The sequence below is a fragment of the Eubalaena glacialis genome, chromosome 14 (assembly GCF_028564815.1).
Source record: "Eubalaena glacialis isolate mEubGla1 chromosome 14, mEubGla1.1.hap2.+ XY, whole genome shotgun sequence".
Lineage (NCBI taxonomy): Eukaryota > Metazoa > Chordata > Mammalia > Artiodactyla > Balaenidae > Eubalaena > Eubalaena glacialis.
Genome location: NC_083729.1, coordinates 20,740,065 through 20,763,274, shown reverse-complemented (window position 1 = coordinate 20,763,274; position 23,210 = coordinate 20,740,065). Strand labels below are relative to the sequence as shown.

Sequence of the window (23,210 nt, the reverse complement as noted above, 5' to 3'; positions counted from 1 at the left end):
TTCTCCTTCAACAACGCCCTATTTCTCCTTTTAGGGCCCTTCCGCTTTGTGGATCTGTATGGTGCTCAGAAGATAGTGGACCGGCTCCGGAAGTACGAGGCTGCCTATGGAAAACAGTTCACCCCGTGCCAGCTGCTTATGGACCACGCCAGCAACCCTAACAAGAAGTTCTACCAGTGAGCAGGCCCTGAACCCTGCTCACTCACCCACTAACGCCAACCGCGGCAGCGCTGGTTCTCGACAGAGTGGCATCTAGGTTTATCAGAGTAACCAGAAGGAAAACAAATTCTGGCATTGGGTGTGTGCCTTGATTAAAGTGCCTTCAGCTGTGAGCATCTCTCCCTCCCAGGGAAGTCTGGCTGTGAAGTAGTTTGTACTTCGTGTTGGAAGGTGGAACCCTCTGTGCTCACGAATTTGTAAGCCCCGAGGCCCAGAGTAGCGGCGTCTCTGGAGCCATCCTTGCTGCCTGTTCCTCCCAGGAGACCAGTGGTGGCCAATGGTGGTGAGGGCAGTTCTGCACCCAGCCAAATACTTAACAGTAAAAACCAAACACTATCAGCTTCTCTGCCTGCCTACTGCTTTCTCTTCTGTCTTTGCCCTTGTGGTTTAACCCCCTTTCCTTCAAGGGGTGAGCTGGAATAAAGCCCTGTGCTTTGGGGTAGGAATGTACTGGGGCAGCACCTTAAGAGAGAAACTGCGTTGATGGAAAGTGGGATTTTATGAGCCTAAAGCCTTTTAAACCAACTGTATTTAAATGCTTTGGCTGGGCTTCTGCTTTACAGTGGGGAAGAGGCCCTGGCTAAGCAGAACAGTGGGAGAGGTGTGGAGGGCCAGCATATAAAAGACTCCTTTCCGTTGCACAGTTTTACCCAGTTCTTTTCTTGGTGTGACTCATTCATGTGCGCACCCCAGGATGTTTGTGCAACGTTGGCATTAAGCAGAGGAGGTGACGTTTTCCTGGCCAGTGTATCCTGCACGTCGTGGCTGCCCCAGGGCACAGAAGGTGGACGACGCCTGCACAGCGATCACAGGCATCCCGTGTGACCCACCGCCGCCTCCCCTCTGCTAGAGCCTCCACTCTTCCCCTCCCCCCGCCCTCTGGTGTGGAAAGCTCCTACACTTGTGTTCTGGCAGAAGCATTGCCCAGTCCAGGTAACCAGCTTTGGGCTCCTCACTGGGTCTGGCAGAAGGATCCACGCCGTGTGCGTGCGGAATCATAATTCAAGTCCCATCACGCTGCGCAGTCTCATCTTTGAGATGCCACCAGTCCCTCCTGCCTCTGCTCCAGCCACGAGTGCTTCAGCTGCCCCCCTGGGTGGCTCTGCTGTGGCGACTGGCAGGCGGGAAGCTCAGCTCCAGTTCTCCTCAACACTCACAGCTGGTTGCTAGGAAGCCAGACTCTAAAACCAAGGCATCTCCGAGTTGGGAGTTTTCAGGTGACCCATAGAAGGTAGAGAACTGATCCTCTACACCAAGGCCATTAACAGGCTTCTGGGGGGTGGGGTGGGGGGGTCTGAGCAGCCTCAAGGCAGGTATTTGGACAGGGCAGGAAGTTAAACCTGGGTAGTGGCTTGGAGCTTTGAAGTATGACCTTTCCACTTAGCAGCACTAGGTAGGTGTGAATTATGTTGAAATATTAGTGGGAATTGAGGGTTCTTGTAGTTGAGGGGCTGGTGAGGGGTTTTCAGAAGGGAATGAGGGCCGCTCCACCAGCTGTCTCTGAGGAACAAGTGGGCCGTGTACACACACCGTTTCCGAAGTCCTCTCCTGCCCGCAGGCACTTACATTGTGCCACTCGGTCCCCACGGCCCTCTGAAAGAACACAGCTGACGCCCAGAATTGCACCTGCACTACTCGTCAGTGGTCTAGCATTTATCTCACTAGCCCTTGAGGATTCACTGAGTGATCGGCAAGGAAACCCAACGTCTCAGCATCCCAGTTTCTGTGCTCTACTTCCTGACTCCCCTTCCCTCAGCGCTGAGGCAGCCTGCTTGGGGCACGAGCAACAGCATGGCTTCGCTCCTCTCAAGACAGAAAAACAGAGGAGATGATAAATATCTCGGTAAGGCAGACGAGAAGGCTGATACCCCTGGGCCTGACACTAGGAGAATTAGTGTGCTTCTGGTAGGTGAGACGGGGAAGAGCACAGGGGGTGGGTGGTCGGGCACGACAGCCAACCTTCTCTGGGTGCTGGCAGATCACCGTGCTGGAGATACAGGGCACAAAGACCTGCTTTGAAGCAGGTGAACAAGTGCTCCAGGAGGAAAAAAGGTTTTCCCAAGCCATCATGCTTTCTCTTTCCTCCCCATCCCACCTGTGCCAGTGACAGAAAACCAGGAAAGGACACCATGTGTTTGCCAGGGTCAAGTGATGGGGCAGGAGACGGATGGGAGTGATGGAAGGCCACTTGCCTCAAGAATCAGGGAGCAGCTGCCCTCAATCCACCTGCTCTTCCACAGAGAGCCTTCGTGGACTGGGACCCAACAGGCAGGATGGAGGGCTAGTTGCGGTGAGCTCGCGGCAGAAGCCAGTGCGCTGGAGACATGGGGGAGCATCTGCCTCCCTAACTAGATAAGCAGGTCAAGAGCAGAGCTGTGCTCTTCCAAAGCCATCATCCAAGAACCAGAACCCACAGGTGGAGCCTCTGAGGTGTGGTGGCACAGGCTTGTACTTGATACACCTGTGCTCGGGGCCAGGGACCCAACACACGGCGGAGCAGAGGGGAAAGGAGGGCATCCCCGAAATACAGAAATCGGCACCCCGACTCTGGGGCAGCTAGGCCAAAAGCCCACAGAGCACAGAGGAGAGAGGGCACTTGGGGAATTTGTGCTTAGATCATGGACCATCTTCTTCCCTTGTCTCCAGCCTGCACCTACAAGCTATGAAGTGCGATCTGTCAGTGGAGCTCTGCAGCAAGACGGAGGGGGTTGTTAGGTCACCATGAAGGCCCGCTTTTGAACCCCCGTGGGAATCGCAGCAATGTGTCACCAGGCCCGGGTGTGCACCGGTGCCTCCAGCCCCTTCCCCGCGTACTCTGCACACTGAAAGCCAAGATGCATGCAGGGCTCTGGCCCAGAGGACCCCGTTTCCAAGTGTGTCTCCCCTGGATTCACTCTCCGTGGCTGCTTAGCAGCCTCAGTCTTGGCATAGATTCTTCCTGCAGGCAGGCCCCGCCTCTTGGAGTGCCGTCACCCTGCAGACCCAGGGCTGGCCCCCCAGGGCCTCCGGGCTAAAATTCCAGTTGTGCAGCCCCGAGCTGGGAAGTCAGATCTTGGGCCGCCAGCCTTTGATGAACTGCATGATCTTCTTGACCTGCAGCTTGGTGAGGTGAAAGTCATCTGCCAAGATGTCCTCACTGAGCTGCACGAAGATGCTGCCATCAATGCGCTCTCGGGCAAAGAAGCTCACCACGTCCTCCGAGAGCCCGATGAAACGCAGACTTCGCGAGACCTCCTCCAGGGAGAGTGCAGACAGGTCAGCGGGGGGCTGCCAGGAGGAGGCATCCCGGCCGCCCCAGCCTGTGGCCCCATCCCGGGGACTGGCCGGAGGCCCTTCTAGGCGCCCCTGGGTGAGAAGAAGTCGTGCTCTGCCTGCTTCGGGCCCCTGCAGGGCCACGGGGGACAGGGGGGCGGGGACCTGCCGCAGCACCAAACCTTCAGGCTCAAAGGCCTTGGGGGGTCCAAGTGGCAGAAGGCCAGGCCCAGGCCCAGGAGCCCTCACAGCTCTGGGCTGCTGACAGCGCAGCAGCTCTGGCTCTGGAGAGCTGCCCCGGCCCAGCTCAAAGGGATCAGAGGGCTCCAGGGCGGGTGTCTGGCGCTCAGAGGAAGAGGAGGAGGAGGTGGGACAGGAGGAGGAGGCAGCGGTCGAATAGGCCTGGCCTGGAGGGCCCGGGCCCGGGCCCAGGGAACGAGCGGGGCTGGAGGTAGCCAGGGGACCTGAGCTGGCTGGGGGCCCAGAAGGGGAGGCGGCTGAAGGGCCTGTGGGGTAGGCAGGCCCGGAAAAGGGGTTCAGAGCTCCAAGGGGAGCGAAGCGTTTCTGGGGGTGGGAGGGCTTGAATGGAGGCGGGCAGCTGTGGTAGGTCTTGACGGGGGTGTCGGCCCCCCAGAGAGAGGCAGCTCCACTGCTCAGGGGCTCTACAAGGGCCCGGGAGGCCTGGCTGGGCTGCGTAGTCGAGGGCAGGGGTCCCGGGGGTGGGCGGCTGGGGGACTCGCCCACCTTGCAGTCTCCCCAGGTGCATGGGTAGCAATAGAGGGAGTAGGTATCCGGTGACGGAGAGCCACTGCCACTGCGGGAGCCCGCCCTGTGGGCAAAGAGACGGACACAGATGGAAGGGTAAGCACAGCAAGAGGGAAACGCGACAGGGCCACACACACGACACAGCAAACCACTGCTCCACCAGGTCACAGAGGCCGCTGCTCCGATCTCAGCAGCGCTGGCCTGCACCCCAGCCCCCGAGGCCTGAGGCCCTCTGAGATTGCCCTATTCTTTCTCCCAGCACCCCCCTCCCCAAGAAAAATTAAACTAAACTGAATTACATAGAAAATTTTCAATAGCAAGGAGCACTCCACCCTGTGGCAGGTCCCACTCTGGAGGGAAACAGAGCAACACTCCCAACCAGTTGTCATCACTTAGGAGACGAGCGAACTGAAGCAGGAAGCCCCGGACCCCAGACCCCAGGGCCCCCTCCCTCAGGTACTGCTCAGAACCTCTGAACCCTGGGCCTGAAGTCTTCCTCGTCCTCAGCACTGGCTCCCCTCCCCACCCTCCCCTGCTTCAATCCACCTGAGGAGGCCCAGGACCAAGAGAAGGAAGAGGCTCACCCATCCTGGAGGCCAGAGGAGTAGTAGGAGAGGCTGGAGCTGGGGGAGTGGAGAGGCTGCAGCCTGGGGAAGCGTGGGGGCACCGGGGGGCTGCCCGAGAGCCGGCCATTGGCACTGCCACCTCGGGGGGGCACAGGAGGGGCATTGAGCAGGCGGCACTCCTCCTTCACCTGCAAGCACAGGGCCATGACGCCACCCCGGTCCCCAGGCAGCTGGGCCAGGGCGGCGTCTGGGACTGACACCGCCCCACTTTGCCAAGAGCCTGCCTCGCCTTACACCCCAGCTGCTCACCCACCCACCCACCCGTTCTCGTCTCTCCAGCCCGTTTCATTCATCGAGAGCTGACAACACATACACTGTCTCCTGTGGCCTTGGAAATCCATCTTGAATGTAAGAAAAAATAGAGAAGTAGATAAAAACAATCAGTTAAGTAGACATATTCCCTCCTCAAGGAAAAGGAGAGAAAAAAGAAGAAAAAGGTGTAATGAGGAGAAGAAAGGGAAGGAAAAGGATCTGCCATCTGGATCCCTGCCTTATAGGTCAGACGCTCAAAAGTGGACTCCATGGGATGTTCATAGGTGTTGTCCATAGTCTGTGCACAAGCTCGGTTGGAAAATTCTGTGTTAAACACAGATAAACGGGCTTCCTTCGTGCAGGACCTCTCAGAGCCTTTATTATACCAATACTCTGCGGCTCCAAAGTGACGAGGGGGAAGGCTGGGCATCACAGACTACATTTTCTAAACTTACTTCACCATAGAACCTTCTTTACACTGGACAACTTAAAGGACTCCTTGTTCTGTGGAACCTTCTGGGTAACACTGTTCTAGGCTCATCCCCAATTCTCTGAGGCTGGGGACCTGCTGGCATCTTTGTCCCCACAACTCCCAATGCCACCGTCCCTGGTATCCCTTCCTACAAATGCTCCTGCGTTTCTTTCCTCGTTTTCTCCCCTTTCCCCACCTCGGCCACCCTCTGTCATACACTTCGGGGGCTGGAGACCGAGATGCCAAGACTGGGGCCCAGGAGAACGAGCTTTTCAAGCCCAAACCCTGACCCCTGGCTGGCCACCTCCCTGGAGGATGGGGCCCACAGAGCTCAGAGCCCGGCCTCCCCCCCTCCTCGCCTCCACCGCGTCCACTCACCGCCTCGGATTTGGGAGGCACGGGAGGCGGGGCCGCCTCGGGCTCCAGGCGGGGCGGCCCGGCGGCCCCGAAGGAGATGAGGTCGGGCCCCGGGAGCGGCCGGGTCCTGCCCTCGGCGAGGCCCTCGGCCGCCTGGTGCGTCCACAGCTCCTCGTAGGGGATCTCGGCGGGCGGCGCGGCAGGCTCGGGCGCGCCGGCCCAGTCGGGACTCACGTACTCCTGGTCGCCGTCGCCGGGCGGGCCGGGGCCGGAGGCGGGAGCGCGGGCGGGCCCGAGGGCGCGCGGGGGCGCGGGCAGGCAGAGGCGCGCGCGGCGCGGGCTGGCGCAGTCTTCGGCCAGCTCGGCGGGCGCTTCGCGCACGGCGGTCGAGTACTCGTCTGGGTCGAAGCGCTCGCGGCAGTAGGAGGCGCTGTCGCGCACCAGGCGCTCGACACAAGGGTCCCCGGCCAGCAGGCCCTGCGGTAGCGCGAAGCGCGGCGTGTCGGTGAGCAGCAGGAAGTGCAGCGGCGCCGGGCCCTCGCGGCGCAGCGCCAGCCCCAGCACCACCGTCTTGGAGATGATGCTGACCAGCTTGTAGCAGTGGCCCTCCCGCACCGGGTGCAGGTCGTAGGGGTTGCGCGGCGGCCGGCTGGGCACCAGCACGTTCACTGGGAGCCGCACGCGCTCGATGATGGCGCGCACCGTGTGCTCGCCCTCCTGCATCTGCAGCTCCAGCGGGCTGCGCGTGCTGAAGCGGCCCTGGCACTGGAAGGGCAGGCTCAGGCTCTCATTGGTGCGGTGGTTCATGCAGATGAGGCAGGGCATCTTGCCTTTGATGGGCCTGGCGCCCCCGCTGCCACCCGCGGCCCCCGTGCTCCCCGGGCCGCCGCCACCGCCCACCCCGGCCAGCGCCCCGGCCCGGCCCAGCTTGCGCAGCAGGGTGGTGAAGCGTGAGCGCTCCTTGGTGGTCTTGGCGCACAGGATCTCCGCCTGGCCCATGAGAGTGAGCTCGTCGCCGGCATGCAGCGTGAAGTTGTACACTTCGCTGTCCTCGCTGAACTCACCTGACACCACCTGGGGATCCCAGAAACGGAGGGAGGCCTTAGGGCCCCGGGAAAGCCACCGGGACGGGACCCAGGAGGACAGCGCTCCTCTTGGGGCTTTCCCAGGGCTAAGACCAGATCAAGAGCAGTGGACTGAGGACATTCCATCCTGGAGAGGCCACGTGGTGGCTGTGCAGTCTTCAGTGAGTTACCTCTCGGGACCCTTAGTTACTCTTACTTGGAAGAATTGCTGTAAGGATTAAATAGACTATATGTACAATGAAATACTTTGAAAATACTAAGCATATGGCAACTTTTGTTATCATTTTTTACAATTAGGGCGATAACAATCCTCCACCTATTCAACAAGACTGCTCTGAAGAGAAATGAATTGATGGATAAGCAGAGGGTTTATAAACAGGCAAGAACCACCTGTACATAAGTGGGGGACCATGTGCACTATATGCCCCACAGCTATACTACCACCACCAGTGGCTGAGAGGATGGCTGCCCTGAAAGACTTCGCAGTCAGGGCGTGACCCTCCACACACACTTCCTGCTTCCCCACCTTTTGCAGGAAGCTCCAGGAAGTTCATACACCTAGCCAGAGGCTTTCAAGGGGCTGCCAGAAGCCACACTGTGACACTTTTACCTCTTAGAGCTCAAAGGCCACCCTCCAACCAGGGTCAGGCTTGCCCCCGAGGATAATGGAAACCTGGGGGCACCGTGCCTGGTACAGAAAGGACTAACCTTGACACTGAAGGTGATGGCTTCCATCACAAAGATGCGATCAGGGAAGACGCTGGCCACCTCCTCCACGCTGCTGAAGTACCTCACTGGCTCCCGAACATCCCGGGCCTGCTCCAGGAGCTTGAACTTCCCTGCACAGGAGGGGATGCAGGCTGCTGCTAGGGTGGGCCTGCTTGCTGGCAGCCTAGCCTGTATCCGGAGAGGCCTCATTGTCCCCGCTTCTTGTTCCCCTCATCTCAGCCAGCCTCTCTGTAACTCAGGTGGTCAGAAGGGCAGGTTTACACTAGTGGAAGGAGCTGGTCAGCTGATTCAAGCCTCAGCAGGGAGGTGAGCACAGATTCCTAGCAACTAGAGCCCAGCCCTCACCCAGTGGGCAGCTTGTGGGTGTGTGATAAGGCTAGCAGCTGCCTGCCCAGAGAAACCCAAGTGCAAACTGGCACCCAAACACTTGGACACAGAGCTATCCTTGGACCAAGCGTTAGTGTGGCATTGGGGGTGCTGATTCCTAGCTTGGTCCCAGCCCCACTCTGATTTGCTATGACCCTAGACAAATCCCTTCCCTTCTCTGGGGCTTTGAGTCCTCAGCTGAGGAAGCTGGAGCAGATGCTCTTGGGCCCCGCCTGGATCTGGCATTCTATGTATCTGCGTTGGATTGCTAACCCACACTGATGCAATGGGCAGACCAGGGGCCCACCCCCAGTCTTTGGAGATCCAGGGAGAGCAACTCTGACTCCTAATCTGTTCCCAAATCCTCCTCTGATCCAATATCCAGCCCCACTGTCCCAGAGGCCTCTGATCTGAGCCCAGCAAAGCCTCCTCCCTCGGATGAGGTCTTCCCAACCTGCCGTCCAGGCCTATGTTTTGGCTGGCTCAGCAGATGCCCCCAGCAGACACAGACTTTAAAGAATGATGATAATCCGTAAAGCTGACACCCCTCTGTGTAAACTGTCTAACCTCACTGGCCACACACCTTTTATGTGCCCACCTATGTGAGCACAAAGACAGGCTGTGAGCCACGCTGGCATCTGGACAGATGGCCTCTTCTTAGCCCTCACACAGAAGGAAGAGAGTCTCGTATAAGCTGAGAGAAGGCAAGGCGACTCTAGCGTCTGTAGTGTTGCCGGTGGTTGCTGCAGTCATAGTCCATTCATTTGTTCATTCCACAAACATTCGCGGAGCGCCCACTACGTGCCAGACACTAGCCTTGCCCCGACAGGGGGTGCAAATCTGGGTAAGACAGTCTGCCCACAAGGAAATCCAGATATAGTGTGTGATGGCAGGATGTAACAAATGCTACACCAGACTCATGACAAAAGAGTGAGAAGACCACTGAGTTGGGGGAAATCTGCCTGGCAGTCTGAGGGGATCATAAGAATGAAAAGAGTTTTACAGAATGGACATTCCACATGGAAGAAATAGCATGAGCAAAGACACAGAGTCACGGAAGCAGACTGCCTGCCCAAAGTGGTGAGTGCCTGGAGAGTAGGACTTGAGGGGGGTGATGACAGGGGTGAAGCAGACAGCAACTGGGTTATGAAAGGCTCTGAATGCCATATGGTAGGATTTTATTCCGTAAGAATGAAACCCCCTGGAGTGTTCTGAGCAAGGAAAGACCAAGATCAAAGTTGAACTCTATAAAGATAACAGGGACACCATTCAGGTAAATAACTCAGTAACGAGTTCTGGAAAAGAGCCAGAGCAGCAACTGAGGGGATAGCAAAAATGAGCAGACCAAGAGGTACTTTCGAGGTAGGGAGCCTCATCAGACTGTGGTGACTGATGAGTAGGTGGTGGAGGAAGGGACTCGGGTCACCAGCCTGGTCAGAAATGGAGACGGCAGAGCTGTTAACCAAAACTGGGACCCTGGAAGGAATGAGTTGTGGAGCACCGGCCGAAATGGGGAGGCCAAGTGAGGCCCTGCAGGGGGTGTTCCTAGGGCAGGCGAGCGTGTGGGTGCAGGGCTTGAGGATGCCTAGTCAGAAGTAACAGACAGAAGGTCACCAGCCCACAGGAGGCAGCGTCAGCTGTGGGGCAGGCAAGATAGCTCAGGAAAGAGGAAGAACAGAGGATCTTGACCCTTTGGGGACCCTCTTCCCAGAGAAATCCCACAGTGTACCCCTAGCAGGAACACACAAAAAAGCATTTTGTATACAGTACAGGGGGGCGGTTCTTGGAGCCCCCAAAGCCCAACCAGAAACCCAGATTGAGACACCCACTCCCTAATGCAGAGTATGAAGAGCAGAGGGCCAGGGGCAGAGACTGCAGCATCAACATCTATGAGCTATGAGAACCAAGAAAGAGAGGGGGAAATGCCCAGGAGAAAGCTGGAGAGAACATACCCCACTTCCCATCCCCCATCCTTCCCCAACCACTCTGAGACCCTGGTAGGAAGAGGCCTCGGATGAGCCACAGCCCTAAAGGGCAGCAGGGACAAACTGGGGAGGGGACCGAGCAAGGAACAGTGATCTGCAGGTTAGAAAGCAGGAGTCACAGGTCTGCTACCATCCAAGAAAAGTAGCCCCCATCCCTCACTCAGTCGCCTCCCCCATATCCACACACAAACCCCCCAACCCCAAGCAGCCAGGCAGGGAGAAGTGCCCACTGCCCCCTGTGGGGAGAGCTGGAGCCAAGTCAGGGCTGGAGCCGGGGCGGGGGGGAGGATGTGGCAGGGAAGATCGATGTAACCATGGCAGCCGGCACCACCCCCTCCGCCGCAGCCTGAGCCCAGCACCGGTCATCACTGCCGGGAGGAAGGAAGGCAGACCTCCCGGGGGTGATGCTCTGGCCCCTGGAAGCCTTTTCCTCCCTCTGCAGCCCCACTGGGGGCAGCTTCCTCTCCTGCCTCCCCCTACATAAGACCCGAGGTCCCCTGCGGCTCTAGGGACCTGCCCCACCCTGGCCTGCCCCTCCTCCCTGTCCGTGACTCCCAGAGCACGTATATGCGGCCCCGACCGTCCCTTCCAGCCTGAAGCAGGGTCTTGTTTGTCACCCCTCCCTGCCAGCACCTGACCCATAACAGACGCTCCATAAAGAATGGTGGGTAAATGCACAGACTTGGGAGTCGGACAGACCTGGCTGAATCCCAGCTCTGCCACCTACCACCTGTGTGGCCTTGAGCAAATTATTTAATCCCCATGGGCTTCTGTTTTCCCATCTGTAAAGTGGAAGCATACTACTTGGCTCAAGGGACGCGTCTGCCCGGTGCTCCGCAGGGTCCGCGGCCCGCGCGGGGAGAGGCACCGCGCAGAGGGCAAGGCGGGGAGCTGGCGGGGAGCTGGCGGGGTGGGGGTGGGGGGTCGTCCCGGTGGAGTCCGGTCTCCCCGCCTCCGGGCGGTGGGCCTTGGCCTGGAGACCCGGCTCTCCAGCAGCGGCCCCCACGCCCCTCGCTGCAGGGCATCGCCCTGAGCCCTCCTCCCCTCTCCCTCCCCCGCCTCCCGCGGCTCTCTCCGCGGTCCGCCCCGCCCGCCTGCCCGCGCAATTATTAATTCATTAGGAGGAACCAGCGCTGAGCTGTGCACTCAGAGCTTCCTCATTAACCCGCTGGCGGCCCAGCCCCTCCCCCTCCTAGGGGGGCCTCGGCCACCCAGCCCCCATCCAGGCGGGGCCCGAGCGGCCCACCGGAAAGATGGAGCTGGGGATGCGACACCTCGGCAGGCCAGCTGTCACCCGCCGTACACAAGGGCACCGAAAGAGATGGCGGGAAAAGGCCAGGAGCCCCGTGGACACAGAGTTCCCCAGGAGGCTCTGTACCTTGGTTTCCCGGATTTTTAATGACACAACCGAAATGGCACAGTAAGGCATATTTCTGTCAGTGAAGGCTTTTTCCAATCTTTGCTTTTTTTTTTTTTGCATCGAACCTGTGCCCCCAGCAGTGCAAGCGCCGAGTCTTCACCACTGGACCGCCAGGGAAGTCCCCCAATCTTTGCTTTTTTTATCCCAAGAAGAAGACCTGGGACCTCTCCCTGGACCAAGGCCAGATACCCAGGCTGGGAAGTTTCTAGCTTGGGCAGGCCTCCCCAAGGGCTCCAGGCCAGGTCAGAAAGACACTTGAGACAGTTTCCTCATGTTTAAAATGGGCTGTGGGGCTAAGGAGTACGAGGTGCACAGGGCGCTGTAAAGGGCAGAAGCCCCGTAAAGGGTTTAGTCCTGTCCCACTGGCTCCGGGGAGACCCAGGCAGCGCCAGAAGGGGAACAGCGTACCTGTGAGGAAGGGACGGTGAGCCTTCCCAGCTCAAAGGATTCCAACCTTTGCTGGGGGGTGGGCAGCAGTTAAACACAGAACTGGGCTAACTACTAACTCCTGGAGCTTGGGGTTGCTGTGAGGATGCAATGACAACAACGCTCTGCCCAGTGTCTGAAACGCAGCACGTGTTTAATATGCAGGAGCTGTGGGATCCTGGGCTCACATGGGGGCATCTCTGGGATGCGGTCACCAGACTCGCATCCCTCCCACACAGGGGACAACAGCCCTGCATTCCTGATGTGGCAGCAAGCAAGAGCCCAGGAGTCAAGATACCTGGGTGCTAGCCCTTGCTCTGCTGCTTACCAGCTGTGTGACCCTGGGCAAGTCACTTCCCTTCTTAGGCCCTCTGTTTCATTGTGTGTAAAACGAAAGGGCTGTACTATCCTTTTTTAGCAGCAGAATCTTTTCTTCAAACAAAATCTTTAGGACATCAGCATCATATATATAACAGATAAAAGTAGAAATTCATTGCAGAATCTTATTTAAAAGCCTAAAATTTTAACATTCACTTAAGTCAATCAGTGAAAACAATAAGTTTAACACAACAATTGGGAAAAACAGGATTAGAGCAGGCAGATGCAGCCACATAATCAGCCTGAGCATCCCTTTGTTTCTGAAGTCTTTTGGTTGCACGGTACTGAGAGGATCCTAGCAGGGGATATTCTCATTGAGGGTCTGTGCAAAAAGTGTTAATGAGGCAGAGGTACCACCTGTATGTAATGGTACATACGGAAGGTCTCTAGTCAGGGTTAAGGTTTGATTTGTAGCAGTTTGAGGGTGTGGGTACTTTTTTTTTAACATTAGTTTCAAATCTATTTTAAAATAAAATGGGAATCAAAGGTTTGCAACCAGAAACCCGGGGCTCCACAAAACAGTATGAAAACCACTGGGCCCTAACTCTAACCCTAACCTTAATCACCACCCTGCCAGCCATGACCTTGCTCACTCCTGTGGCTCTAAGGAAAAGCCAGTCACCAACAGTTTCCTCCAAGACCTCCCCACCCCTACCCCCCTGCCTACACCTCCCACCGGCTCTGTGCCATCTGTCCCTGGCTGGGCACACCTGGGTACTGCAGGGGGATGTCAATCTTGGGCCCGATGACATAGTGACCCTCCTCCAGGGTGTGAGCTGTCACCGTTGTCCACTGGCGGCAGGAGTGAATGAGCAGGATGTCTCGCTCACTGACGCCCTCGGCATACTCCCCTGAGAGGGGAAAGGAGGATAGAGGAGGAAGGACAGAAAAGAGAACGTTAGGAGGGGCAGAAAGAATAGGCAGGGTGATCCCCTCACCTCCTCAGCGAGACTCCACCGGGGACAGCTCCCCATGACCCCTGTCAGACCAGCAACGCTCAAGGGACAGGCAGGCTGCCAGCTGTGGCCTCAGGGCTGAATCAGGCCCCCTCTCTCAGGGCTCAGGCTCCCGATGGGGCCCCAGCAACCAGCCCAGCCTCCGTCCTGCATTCATCATGCGATTGGACTGCCTGCTGTCCCAGGCCCTGTGCTGGAGCCAGGGGCTCCCAGCGGATGAGCCCAGCCTCTGCCCTCCAGGAGCCCTTAGGCCCAGGGGGGAGGTGGGACGAGATGTGAACAGAGAATACAGGCCAAGTTTGAGGCGCTGAATGGAGGCTGTCTGAGTTCTCAGAGAAGGGGCAGTAAACTAGCCGAGGGGGAGTGTGGGGCAGGAGGGAGGATGGGAGACAGTGCAGAGCAGCAGACACTTGAGCTGGGCCTCAGAACCACCTGAACTGAGACCAGCAGAATTCTCAGCCCCCGAGTCGGCTCCGCGGCCAGGAAAGGAGGGCCTTGGTGGGGCACAGAGAGGGCCGAGAAGGGGCCGTCCATGGTGAACCCCAGCGCTATGGGTCACTCGGGTCAGGAGAACGGCAGGGCTTACAGGAGCTGATTCCTGGCTCTCTTTGGGCTCTCTTTTCACCCACTGCCACAGACAGTCTCCTGCACACAAGGGACCTCAAAGGAGAGAGGAAAAAGTCTCAGATACCCCCTGATCCCACCTCAGAGAAGCTGCTTCTTGGCTCTCCCTACCTCAGCCCTTCACCCCCCCCCCCCCCAGTCTTTGGAACACAGTGATGAAGGCCAGAGGAAGGGGGTGGATTTAGAAGAGTGATGGGGGCTAGTCCTGGGGGAAGCTGCATGGGGGCCAAGCCGTCGGCAGGGGCCTGGGCCCCAGAGGCTCCAACCCCAGCACCGGTTTCCAGGAGAGCAGAAGGGCGGCCCAGCTTCCAGGAGGCCTCTGAGCCGTCTCCTGGTTGCAGCTGGTGAGCAGGGTGGCGGTGAGGGGTGCCTCCTTCCCAGCCCCCTCAGACGCAACTTAATAAATTTCTGCCCCCCAACCAAATGGGAAATGGTTTACTCTGATGGCTGGGGACTCCCTGAAGTGTGTGCATTTGGTCGGGGGAGGGGAGGATGTGTTCAGGACCTGCAGGAAGGGCCTGGCTTCCACCCTGTGTATGGGGGGGGGAGGGGTGAGCCTTTCTCCTCAATTCCTCACCTGAGGCAGAGGAGGCTTTCCTACTCTGTAACCTCCTCTTAGAGCTCTCCTAAGCCCCAGGCTGCCCTTCCAAGGGATGCAGGCCACAGTCACACAGGACACACACCAACAACCATGGGTCATGGTCACCAGTAGTTGAGCCAGCACAGCCACCTGGCCCACAGTGATAGGGGCTTGCTTATCACCCCAATGACACAACTCAGTCCCATGGTCCCACTAAGGGGCCCCTCCCAAATGCACAGGCACACAGGGACCTTCAAGACTTCAAGACGTACTTTTGATCACATATTCACACTCACAGTTTTGATCACATAAGGTGACCACAGCCATAGCCACCATTGTCACAGACAGACACCAGGCAACTGGGCCATCACACCAGTTGCTCATTCCCATTCATTTACTCCTTCCATAATCTTTGTTAGGCAGGATGCCCTACCTCAAGGAGCCTGCAGCCCAGTAGAAGGACAATAAACTGACCATTACAACGGGTTACAATAGGAGACAAGATAAGGGTGCCAGAGGTGTCAAGGGAGCCCAAAGGAGGCCTGCCAGATTGAGGAGCTCAAAAAGGAACCTCCCGGGGGCGGGGGGGGAGATGCCAAAGAGGATGTGTGGGAAGTGGCCAGGCACAACCTAGGGCCAGCATATTCCATTCACACGCAGACACACACAGCCTTGCTGTTGACATGGGCGGTCTCGGCATCACACGCCGACGATCCGGAAAACAAGACGTTGGACTGCCGGGCAACCGTGCCCGACGGCCCAGGCATAGACGCTCTCACCGAGCCCGCTCCTGGGACACGGTGACGCTCACTGTGCCCACTCCTCGCCGCCGCGGGTCGGAGGAGTGGCTGCTGGCCCCGCGGAGAGGAGAGGAGAGGAGCCTGTGGCCGCGGGCTCCATTAGCATTCAGGGAAGCGAGTGTGCCAACGCGGGCCAAACCCCTATTCTTCTCACACACAAAACCCCCGGCCTGGCTGCCAGCCCCGGCTCCTGCCCCTCCCCCAGCCAAGCAGCCCCTCTTCCCCCAAACGGTCCACTTGCTCGGCGCTGCCTCCGGGCGCCCCTCTCGGGCCCGCAAGCATCAGCAGAGCAGCCCGGGCCCCCGGGCCCCAAGGAGAAGTGGGGCAAGATGTGGGGAGGTCCGGGGGCTCGGGGGCCCGCCCGGCGGGAGGACTCGCTCACTCAGGCCCAGAGGTAGTCTGCCGGCCCCCGGGGACCGGAGGCTGCTCCCCAGGCCGCGAAAGGAGGGTGCGAGAAGGGTCCCAAGAGGGACAGAGCGGGGCTGGGGGGCGGCGGCGGTGGGAAGACAGAGTCCGAGGCCCAAGGGATATGGGAGGATCGAGGTGAGAGGCCGGAAACAAAAGGATGGAAGGGGGGCGCGGCCCGGGCGGGGGTCTGAGGGCGGCGAGGGAAGGGGGTGCACCGACGGGGCGGACTTGGCGGCTCCGCCGCGCTCCGGGCTCCAGCTGGGCCGGAGAACTCTGTCCAGGGCCCGGCCCCAGTCCCTGTCCCAGGTTTCTGTCCCTGTGCCCGTCCGTGGGGCCCAGAAGGAGGCGGCCCCTCAGTTCGTGGGCCCCGGCTCTCCGGGGAGGCGCCCCGGGAGCAGCGCGGGGCCCGCGCCGAGGAGCGGGAGGGCAGGGGCCGCATCCTCACGGCCCCGGGAGAGTCCCCGATGGCCCCGTGGCCCCCCAGTCGCCCTTCCCAACACCCCCGGTACCTGGCCCGAGGCAGGCAAGCGTGGGCAAGCGGCAGCGGCTGACGATGAGGTCGAGCGGGAAGGCGCCCATGCTCCAGCGCAGGCCCGCCAGCCCGGCCGCCAACTTCTCCATGGCATGGGCGTCCCCGGGGCCGCCGTCCCGGGGCCCCGACGGCCAGTCCCGCGCGGCCCGGGCTTCCGCGCCCGCCGCCACCTCCTGGGGCCGCCGCGGCGCTCCCCGCCTGGCGGCCCGGCCGGTGCTGCGGGCGTCACGTGGCCGGCCTCCCAGCGGGGCGCCGGCCCCCGCCCCCCGCCCCTCGCCCCACCCCCCGGCCCGCGCCCGCAGCCGCCGCCAAGGCCCGCCTCCCCGCCCGCCCGGCTCGCCCGCCCCATCCCCGAGCGTCCAGGTGACAGCCGGGGACCGGGACCCCCGGCGGGCGCCAGGAGGGAAAACGTGGACGCGAAGCGGCATCCCCGGGGTCGGCGGTGGGGGTCGGCCTCCCCTTCCCCGCCGAGCGTGTTCGGATCCCCCTTTCCTCGCCCGCTAGTGCCCCGGCCTCCAGGAATCGCCTCCAGTCCCGCTCGGGGTCCTGCTTCACTTCCCAAAGCTTCTGCCGCCGCGATCCCAGCAGCGGTTGCTGCCTTTAGGACGTATATTACTTCCAGCTTCACACATCCTGGCGAGGCCGCCTAATTAACCCCATTTTACTGATGAGCAAACAGACTCAGAGAGGTCAAGTAGCAGCTTGATTTGAAGCTAGGTTTAACTGCAGATCCCACCGCCTTCCCAGCTTGTCGCCGAAGCCTAATACCGCCCCCTCCGCCCCCACTTTCCAAGTTCCCGGCGCCTTCTTACCGATTGTCACCAGTCCGTGAGCCAGATAGCTCCAGCATAGACATAAGCTGGTGCTGAAAGGGCTCCATGGACTCTCGTCCTCAGCCTTGGTGCCCCAGAGAGATCCCCCCTCAACACACACACACAAACGCTCTCTTCGGAGGTGACTGACATCCCACATCAGGTGACCTGAACCCCAAGAGAAACGGCACCAGATAAGATGAACACAACTTCTCAGAGGAAGAGACATTTCAGATCACTGTTCAATCTCCATCTTTTGCAGAGGAAAGAAACGGAGACTCCAAGAGCAGAAATGCTTTGCTCCAAGGTCACACAGCAGGAAAGAAGCAGAGCTGTGACTGGAAGGCAGTTTGTCATCCAAACTGGGACACCTTTGAGAGTGCAGGAGGTGCTAACAGGGATAGGTTTATAGGCATAAACCAGGACAGAGGGTGTAAACCAGGACCAGACCATTCAGTCGCCCTGTGTCTGAGAGAGGCCTCTGAGCCCTGAGGTAGACGCCACATCTGCAGCTTCTAGTTCTCAGTATTGCTGGTTCACCTCAGCCCTAGACCTCAGTTTCCAGCTAAGCCTCTCTATCCCCACCGAGGCATTCACAGGCATTCCATGTCAACAATCACACTTGAACCCGGTCCTCTTTCATTTTCTATCCCAGCTAAGGACATCACCTTTCACCTAGTCCCCCAACCTGGAACTCTTCTTAATCCTTCCATCCAGCTGGTCACCAAGTCCTGGCAGTTCTGCTTCTGCCGTTTGTCGTGTGGCCCTTCCTCCTCTCCAACCTGCTGTCCCAGCCGGACTTCAGTTCCTCCTCTGATCTTTCCTCCAGGCCACACTTCATATTTCATACCAAAACCCGTGTAACTCTGGATTTTGGCTGAGTCAGGGACCACACAGGTGTGAGAAATCAAGCAGAGCTACCTAACTGGTTGGACCCACCCCCTAATTGTTGTAGAATGTTCCAGAGCCTTTCTAGGGCTTTTTAACTGGTGGCAAATCTCCAGGGACCTCTATGTGCACATACATACATCCCTTGATTTGTTCAGGGCTCAAGAGCCATGTAGGAAGGAAGTCAGCTTCACTTTGAGTCAGAACCGCTTAGATCTTTCCTTGGGCTGAGATTGCTGGAAGACAGCTGGCAGCACGGAGAGCACAGGAAGCAGCCCGAGGGAGGAGGGTGCTTAACAGAGAGGCCAGAGGGAGCAGCTGGGTCTGGAAGTGAGAGAGCTGGGGGCCTAGGTGATGTGTGAGGCTGTGTCTGAGCTTCACCCTCTGGGAGAGTCTGTGTGGGGGACAGAGAGGGCTGAGGGGCGGAGGCAAGAGCTGGGTCACTGGGATCCCAACTGCTCTGCTGTGGGTTCCCCCTCTGACAGGGCTGGTGGTGACAAGTAGAAGGGAAGACATACAAGAGGTCAGTTGTCTGAAGGAGGAGGCAGGGAGGGGGGCACGGCCCTGGCAGAGGCCCACTGTTGGTCCAGAGGCCAGGCTGTGGCAGAGTTTGGCCAAGCTGCCCGTGAGTGGGCAGAGTGGTCAATGGAGTAGAAAGATGGTGGAAGTGGCCAGCAGCAGCTCAGGTTATGTGTAAAACCAACCCACTCCACCCCACCTAGAAGGATGGATGGCCTTCTCTGAGCCCATGAACTGGGGGAGGCCAGAGAACATTTGGATAAGCACCTCTGAAAATCCTAGGAAATGTTGTAACCAATTTTTCTTTCAGAAAATTCTAAATGTAAACTAGAGATAATAGTATTATGAATCCCCCTGTACTCATCTCCCAGCTTCAACACTTACCAGCCCACGGCTGATCTTATTTCTGTTTATTTCCCCTCCTTATAGAATTTTTTAAAAAACAGCTTTATTAAGTTATAATTCACATACTATACAATCCATCCATTTAAAATGTACAATTTCGGTGTTTTTAGTATACTCACCATATTGTGCAACCATCACCACGATCTAATTTTCAAACATGTTCATCTTTCCTTAAAAGAAACCCCTACCCATTAGCAGTCAGTCCTTTCCCCAGCCCTCCTCCTATCTGTAAACAATCGCCAGTCTACTTCCTGTCTCTATAAGTTTGTTGATTCCATACATTTTCATACAAATAATAAAATGTGTGGTCTTCTGTGACTGGCTTCTCTCACTTAGCAGAAGTTTCAAGATATACCCATGTTGCAGCATGTATCAGTACTTCATTATTTTTATGGCTGAATAATATTCCAGTGTATGGATAACCACATTTTATTTATTCATTAGTAAGTTGATGGACATTTGGGTTATTTCCACCTTTTTGGCCTCATGAATAATGCTGCTATGAACGTTTGTGTACAAGTTTTTGTGTGGACATATGTTTTCACTTCTCTTCCTTGTGGTGGAATTGCTGAGTCAGATGGTAACTCTATGTTTAACATTTTGAGGAACCGCCAAACGGTTTTTCAAAGTGACTGCACCATTTAACATTGCCACCAGAAACATATTGGGTTGGCCAAAAAGTTCGTTCGGATTTTTCCATTAACATCTTACGGAAAAACCCGAACGAACTTTTTAGCCAACCCAATATGAGAGTTCCAATTTCTCCGCATCCTTGCCAAAGTGTATTGTCTGTCTTTTTAAGTCTAGCCATTCTAGTGGATATGAAGTAGTATTTCATTGTGGTTTTGATTTATATTTTCCTTAACGACTAATGGTTCTGGGTAACTTTTCATGTGCTTATTGGATATTTGTATTTTCTTTGGAGAAATGACTATTCAAATCCTTTGCCTTTATTTGTCTTTTTATTGTTGAGTTGCAAACATTCTTTTTATATTCTGGATATAAGTCCTTTTTCAGAGATATGATTTGTGAATATTTTCTCCCATTTGATGGGTTGTGTTTTCACTTGATGATATTGTGTGCATCACAAAAGTCTTTGCTTTTGATGAAGTCCAATTTATCCATTTTTTTCTTTTGTTGCTTGTGCTTTTGGTGTCATATCTAAGAAAACATTGTCTAACTCAAGGCCACAGAGATTTACTCCTGTATTTTCTTCTAAGAATTTTATAGTTTTAGCTCTTACATTTAGGTCTATGATCTACTTTGAGTTAATTCTTGTGTACAGTGCGAGGTAGGAGTCCAACTTCATTCTTTTGCATATGGATATCCAGGTGTCCCAATGCCATTTGTTGAAAAGGTTATTCTTTCTCCCATTTAATTGTCTTAGCACCCTTGTTAAAGATCAATTGAACATACATGTCCTCATAGAACTTTGAAAAGATCTTAGATATTGCCTCTATAAATATTTCAATATGTATCTCTAAAGATAGGAACCTTTTTTTTTTTTTACAAAATTTAACTGCAGTGATATTACACAACTAACAAACTAACAATATTTTCTTAGTATCATAAAACATGTAGTCAGTGTTCATATTTTCCCAACTGTCTTGTTGGAGAATTTATTTACAATTTATTTAAATCAAGTTCCCAGTAAGATCCATACATTTTTTCCTTGCAATTTTTTTGTAGAAGAAATTGGACTATTTGTCCTGTAGTGTTTCTCACAGTCTAGATTTTGTTGATTCAGTCCCTGTAGGGTAATTTCATTTGTTACTTTGTCTTTTGATTTTCTCTAAATTGGTGGTAGACTGTAGGTAGTAAATCAAATTCAGATGGTTTGAGTTTTGCTTTCTTGGCATTACTATGTTATAGGAGGTGGTGGTCCTTCTGTCAGGAGGCACACAGTGTCAGGTTGTCTCTGTTTCGTGATGTCAGCAGCCACTGTTGATAGTTGCCTAAGTGTCACCTTCCCTTTAAAAACACCTAATTTCCCAAGATAGGACTGACTCATTTTTCTCAGTGTGCACACCACACCACTCCATAGAATGTATTGCGTTGTACTATTAAATACACCTCCCGCATTTTATCTATTCACATGTGATTCTCCACAGGGACTAATATGTATCTGGCTTACAGCAGGCATCAACAGATAAGGCAAAATGGTCCTAGAGCTGAGAGGATGACGTTTGAAGTCCAATGGCTGTACAAGTGACTTAATCTCTTTTCAGTGGTGGCAAGAGCCAACTGTCAAAATTTCAGGAATTTCACAAGTGGGTTATTAAACACAGCTATTATCAAAAATTAAATTATTAAAAGTTACAAATAAACAACTTATATTAAACAACCATAATAAATAATTAAAACTCATTACTTCCTCATTTTATTACATTTTACTATTTTCTATGCTCTAAAGGTTATTTTTGTCTATTGTTTCTGTATGGTGGCAAAACTATATAATGGTGTGCTACTGTTCATCTCTTCCCAACTCTGTGTTCGGTGATGTCATGTTGATAGCTTGAAATTGGCCATAGTGGGATTATGTACACCATGGAAATTGGTAAATGCTATGAATCAGGGTTTTTTTTTGCCTAGAGAGTGGTTATAAAACATTTACCAGTACACCATTGTCTCTCATTGTTAAATGGGGATAAAAATAGTACCCACTTCATGTAAGATGTACATAAAGCACTTGGCACAGTTTCAGATACACATTTTAATAAATGGTGGCCATAAATTTTATTACTTGTATCTCATCTCATCTCTGGACTGGGGAGCTGAGGGAAGCTGTACTTTCATTAGGCATTTCTAAGGCAAATATACCATGGAGTACTACACACTCATTAAAAATTGTGCTATGAAAGTTAATAAACAGAAACCTCATTTAAAATGGAGTCGGGAGGCCAGAGGTGTAAGCTCTCACACCCTACCGTTCCACTGTCAACTGCAGACCCAGCAGGAAGAGACTGTACCTTTGTATCTCTAATGGGAAGAAGGTTACCACTTTACTACCTAGCAGCAGGAAGAATTTCTCCCTGCCAGGAAATAGCCTAGCCATTGAGAGACTGTCACAACTCAGCTAATGAAAAGCCACTACACTCTGAATTCCCAGTTTCCTCCAATGGACTCTTTATTTATAATAGCTCCTCCCAACTCCCCCTTCTCCTCTATAAAAGAGTTTTCTCTCCCTTGTTCTCCAGACTTGCCTGTGGTTCCCTGTAGATTGCATGTCCCAAATTGCAATACTTTTTTTTCTTTTATAAATTTATTTATTTATTTATTTATTTTTGGCTGTGTTGGGTCTTCGTTGCTGCGCACGGGCTTTCTTTCGTTGCCGCGAGCGGGGCAGGCTTCTCATTGCAGTGGCTGCTCTTGTTGCAGAGCATGGGCTCTAGGCGCGTGGGCTTCAGTAGTTGTGGCTCCCTGGCTCTAGAGCACAGGCTCAGTCGTTGTGGTGCACGGGCTTAGTTGCTCCGCAGCATGTGGGATCTTCCCAGACCAGGGATCGAACCCATGTCCCCTGCAATGGCAGGCAGATTCTTAACTGCTGCACCACCAGGGAAGTCCCCCAAATTGCAATTCTTGCCAATTCCTGAATAAACCCATTTTGCAATGAAACAGATGAATTTAATAAGGTTGAAGGTCAATATATATATAAAAATCAACTGCATATTCTATTCTGTTCTTAAATTCATCTATTAGTTTTTATAGCTGTTTCGTAGATTCCTTGGGATTTTCTGTGTACAAGATCATGTTGTCTACAAATAAAGACAGCTTTATTTGATCCTGTCCAATCTGTAGGCCTTTTATTTTGTGTCTAACTGCATTGGCTAGGACCTCCAGTCCTATGTTGAATAGGAGAAGTGGAAGTGGACATCTTTGCCTTGTCTCTGATCTTAGAAGGAAAGTCTTTGGCCTTTCACTATTGAGGACGGTGTTAGTTGTAGGTTTTTTGTAGATGACCTTTATCAGGTTGAGAAGTTCCTTTCTTACCTACTATTTTATTGTTTTCTGTTCATCTCCTCTATTTTTTGTTCCTCTGGTTCTTCCTTCCTTGCCTCTTAAAGAAGTCTATTTCATTTTTTTCTATTGGCTTTTTAGCTATACTTCTTTCCATTTTTTTTTTTTTTTTTTGGTGGTTGTTCCAGGGATTACATTATTCATTCTTAAATTTTCACAGTCTATATAGAGTTAGCAGTATACTAAATATAGAAAACTTGTAACATATAGATCCATTTATCCCTTCTCCAATATACATAGCACTGTATGTATACATTGTATGTATGTACACACATTTACATGTATTTCATTAACCCCACAAGACAATGTTGTCATTTTTAGGTGTAAAGAGTCATAC

The 23,210-nt window shown here is 54.7% G+C and overlaps 2 protein-coding genes across 3 annotated transcripts in view; one reads left to right on the top strand and one right to left on the bottom strand.

The window, feature by feature from the left end:
- HADHA (hydroxyacyl-CoA dehydrogenase trifunctional multienzyme complex subunit alpha) overlaps positions 1 to 558 on the top strand; it is a 45,284-nt gene extending 44,726 nt beyond the window's left edge. Inside the window, exon 20 of the mRNA XM_061168466.1 lies at positions 35 to 558. Coding sequence (XP_061024449.1) covers positions 35 to 180 — 146 coding nt within the window. The 3' untranslated portion in view covers positions 181 to 558. The remainder of the gene's footprint in view (positions 1 to 34) is intronic.
- Positions 559 to 2,721: 2,163 nt separating this feature from the next.
- Positions 2,722 to 16,368, bottom strand: GAREM2 (GRB2 associated regulator of MAPK1 subtype 2). 2 transcript variants are annotated; one of them, XM_061211026.1, is made up of 6 exons: positions 16,210 to 16,368; positions 13,043 to 13,183; positions 7,737 to 7,867; positions 5,965 to 7,017; positions 4,821 to 4,990; positions 2,722 to 4,300 (listed from the first exon to the last, which is right to left on the bottom strand). In XM_061211026.1, the coding sequence occupies exons 1-6, from the start codon at positions 16,319 to 16,321 to the stop codon at positions 3,265 to 3,267; spliced, it is 2,643 nt and encodes an 880-aa protein (XP_061067009.1). In that variant the 5' UTR covers positions 16,322 to 16,368; the 3' UTR covers positions 2,722 to 3,264. The 2 variants fall into 2 exon arrangements, with proteins under 2 accessions (XP_061067009.1, XP_061067008.1); XM_061211025.1 differs by lacking the exon at positions 13,043 to 13,183.
- Between the last annotated feature and the right edge of the window lie 6,842 nt (positions 16,369 to 23,210).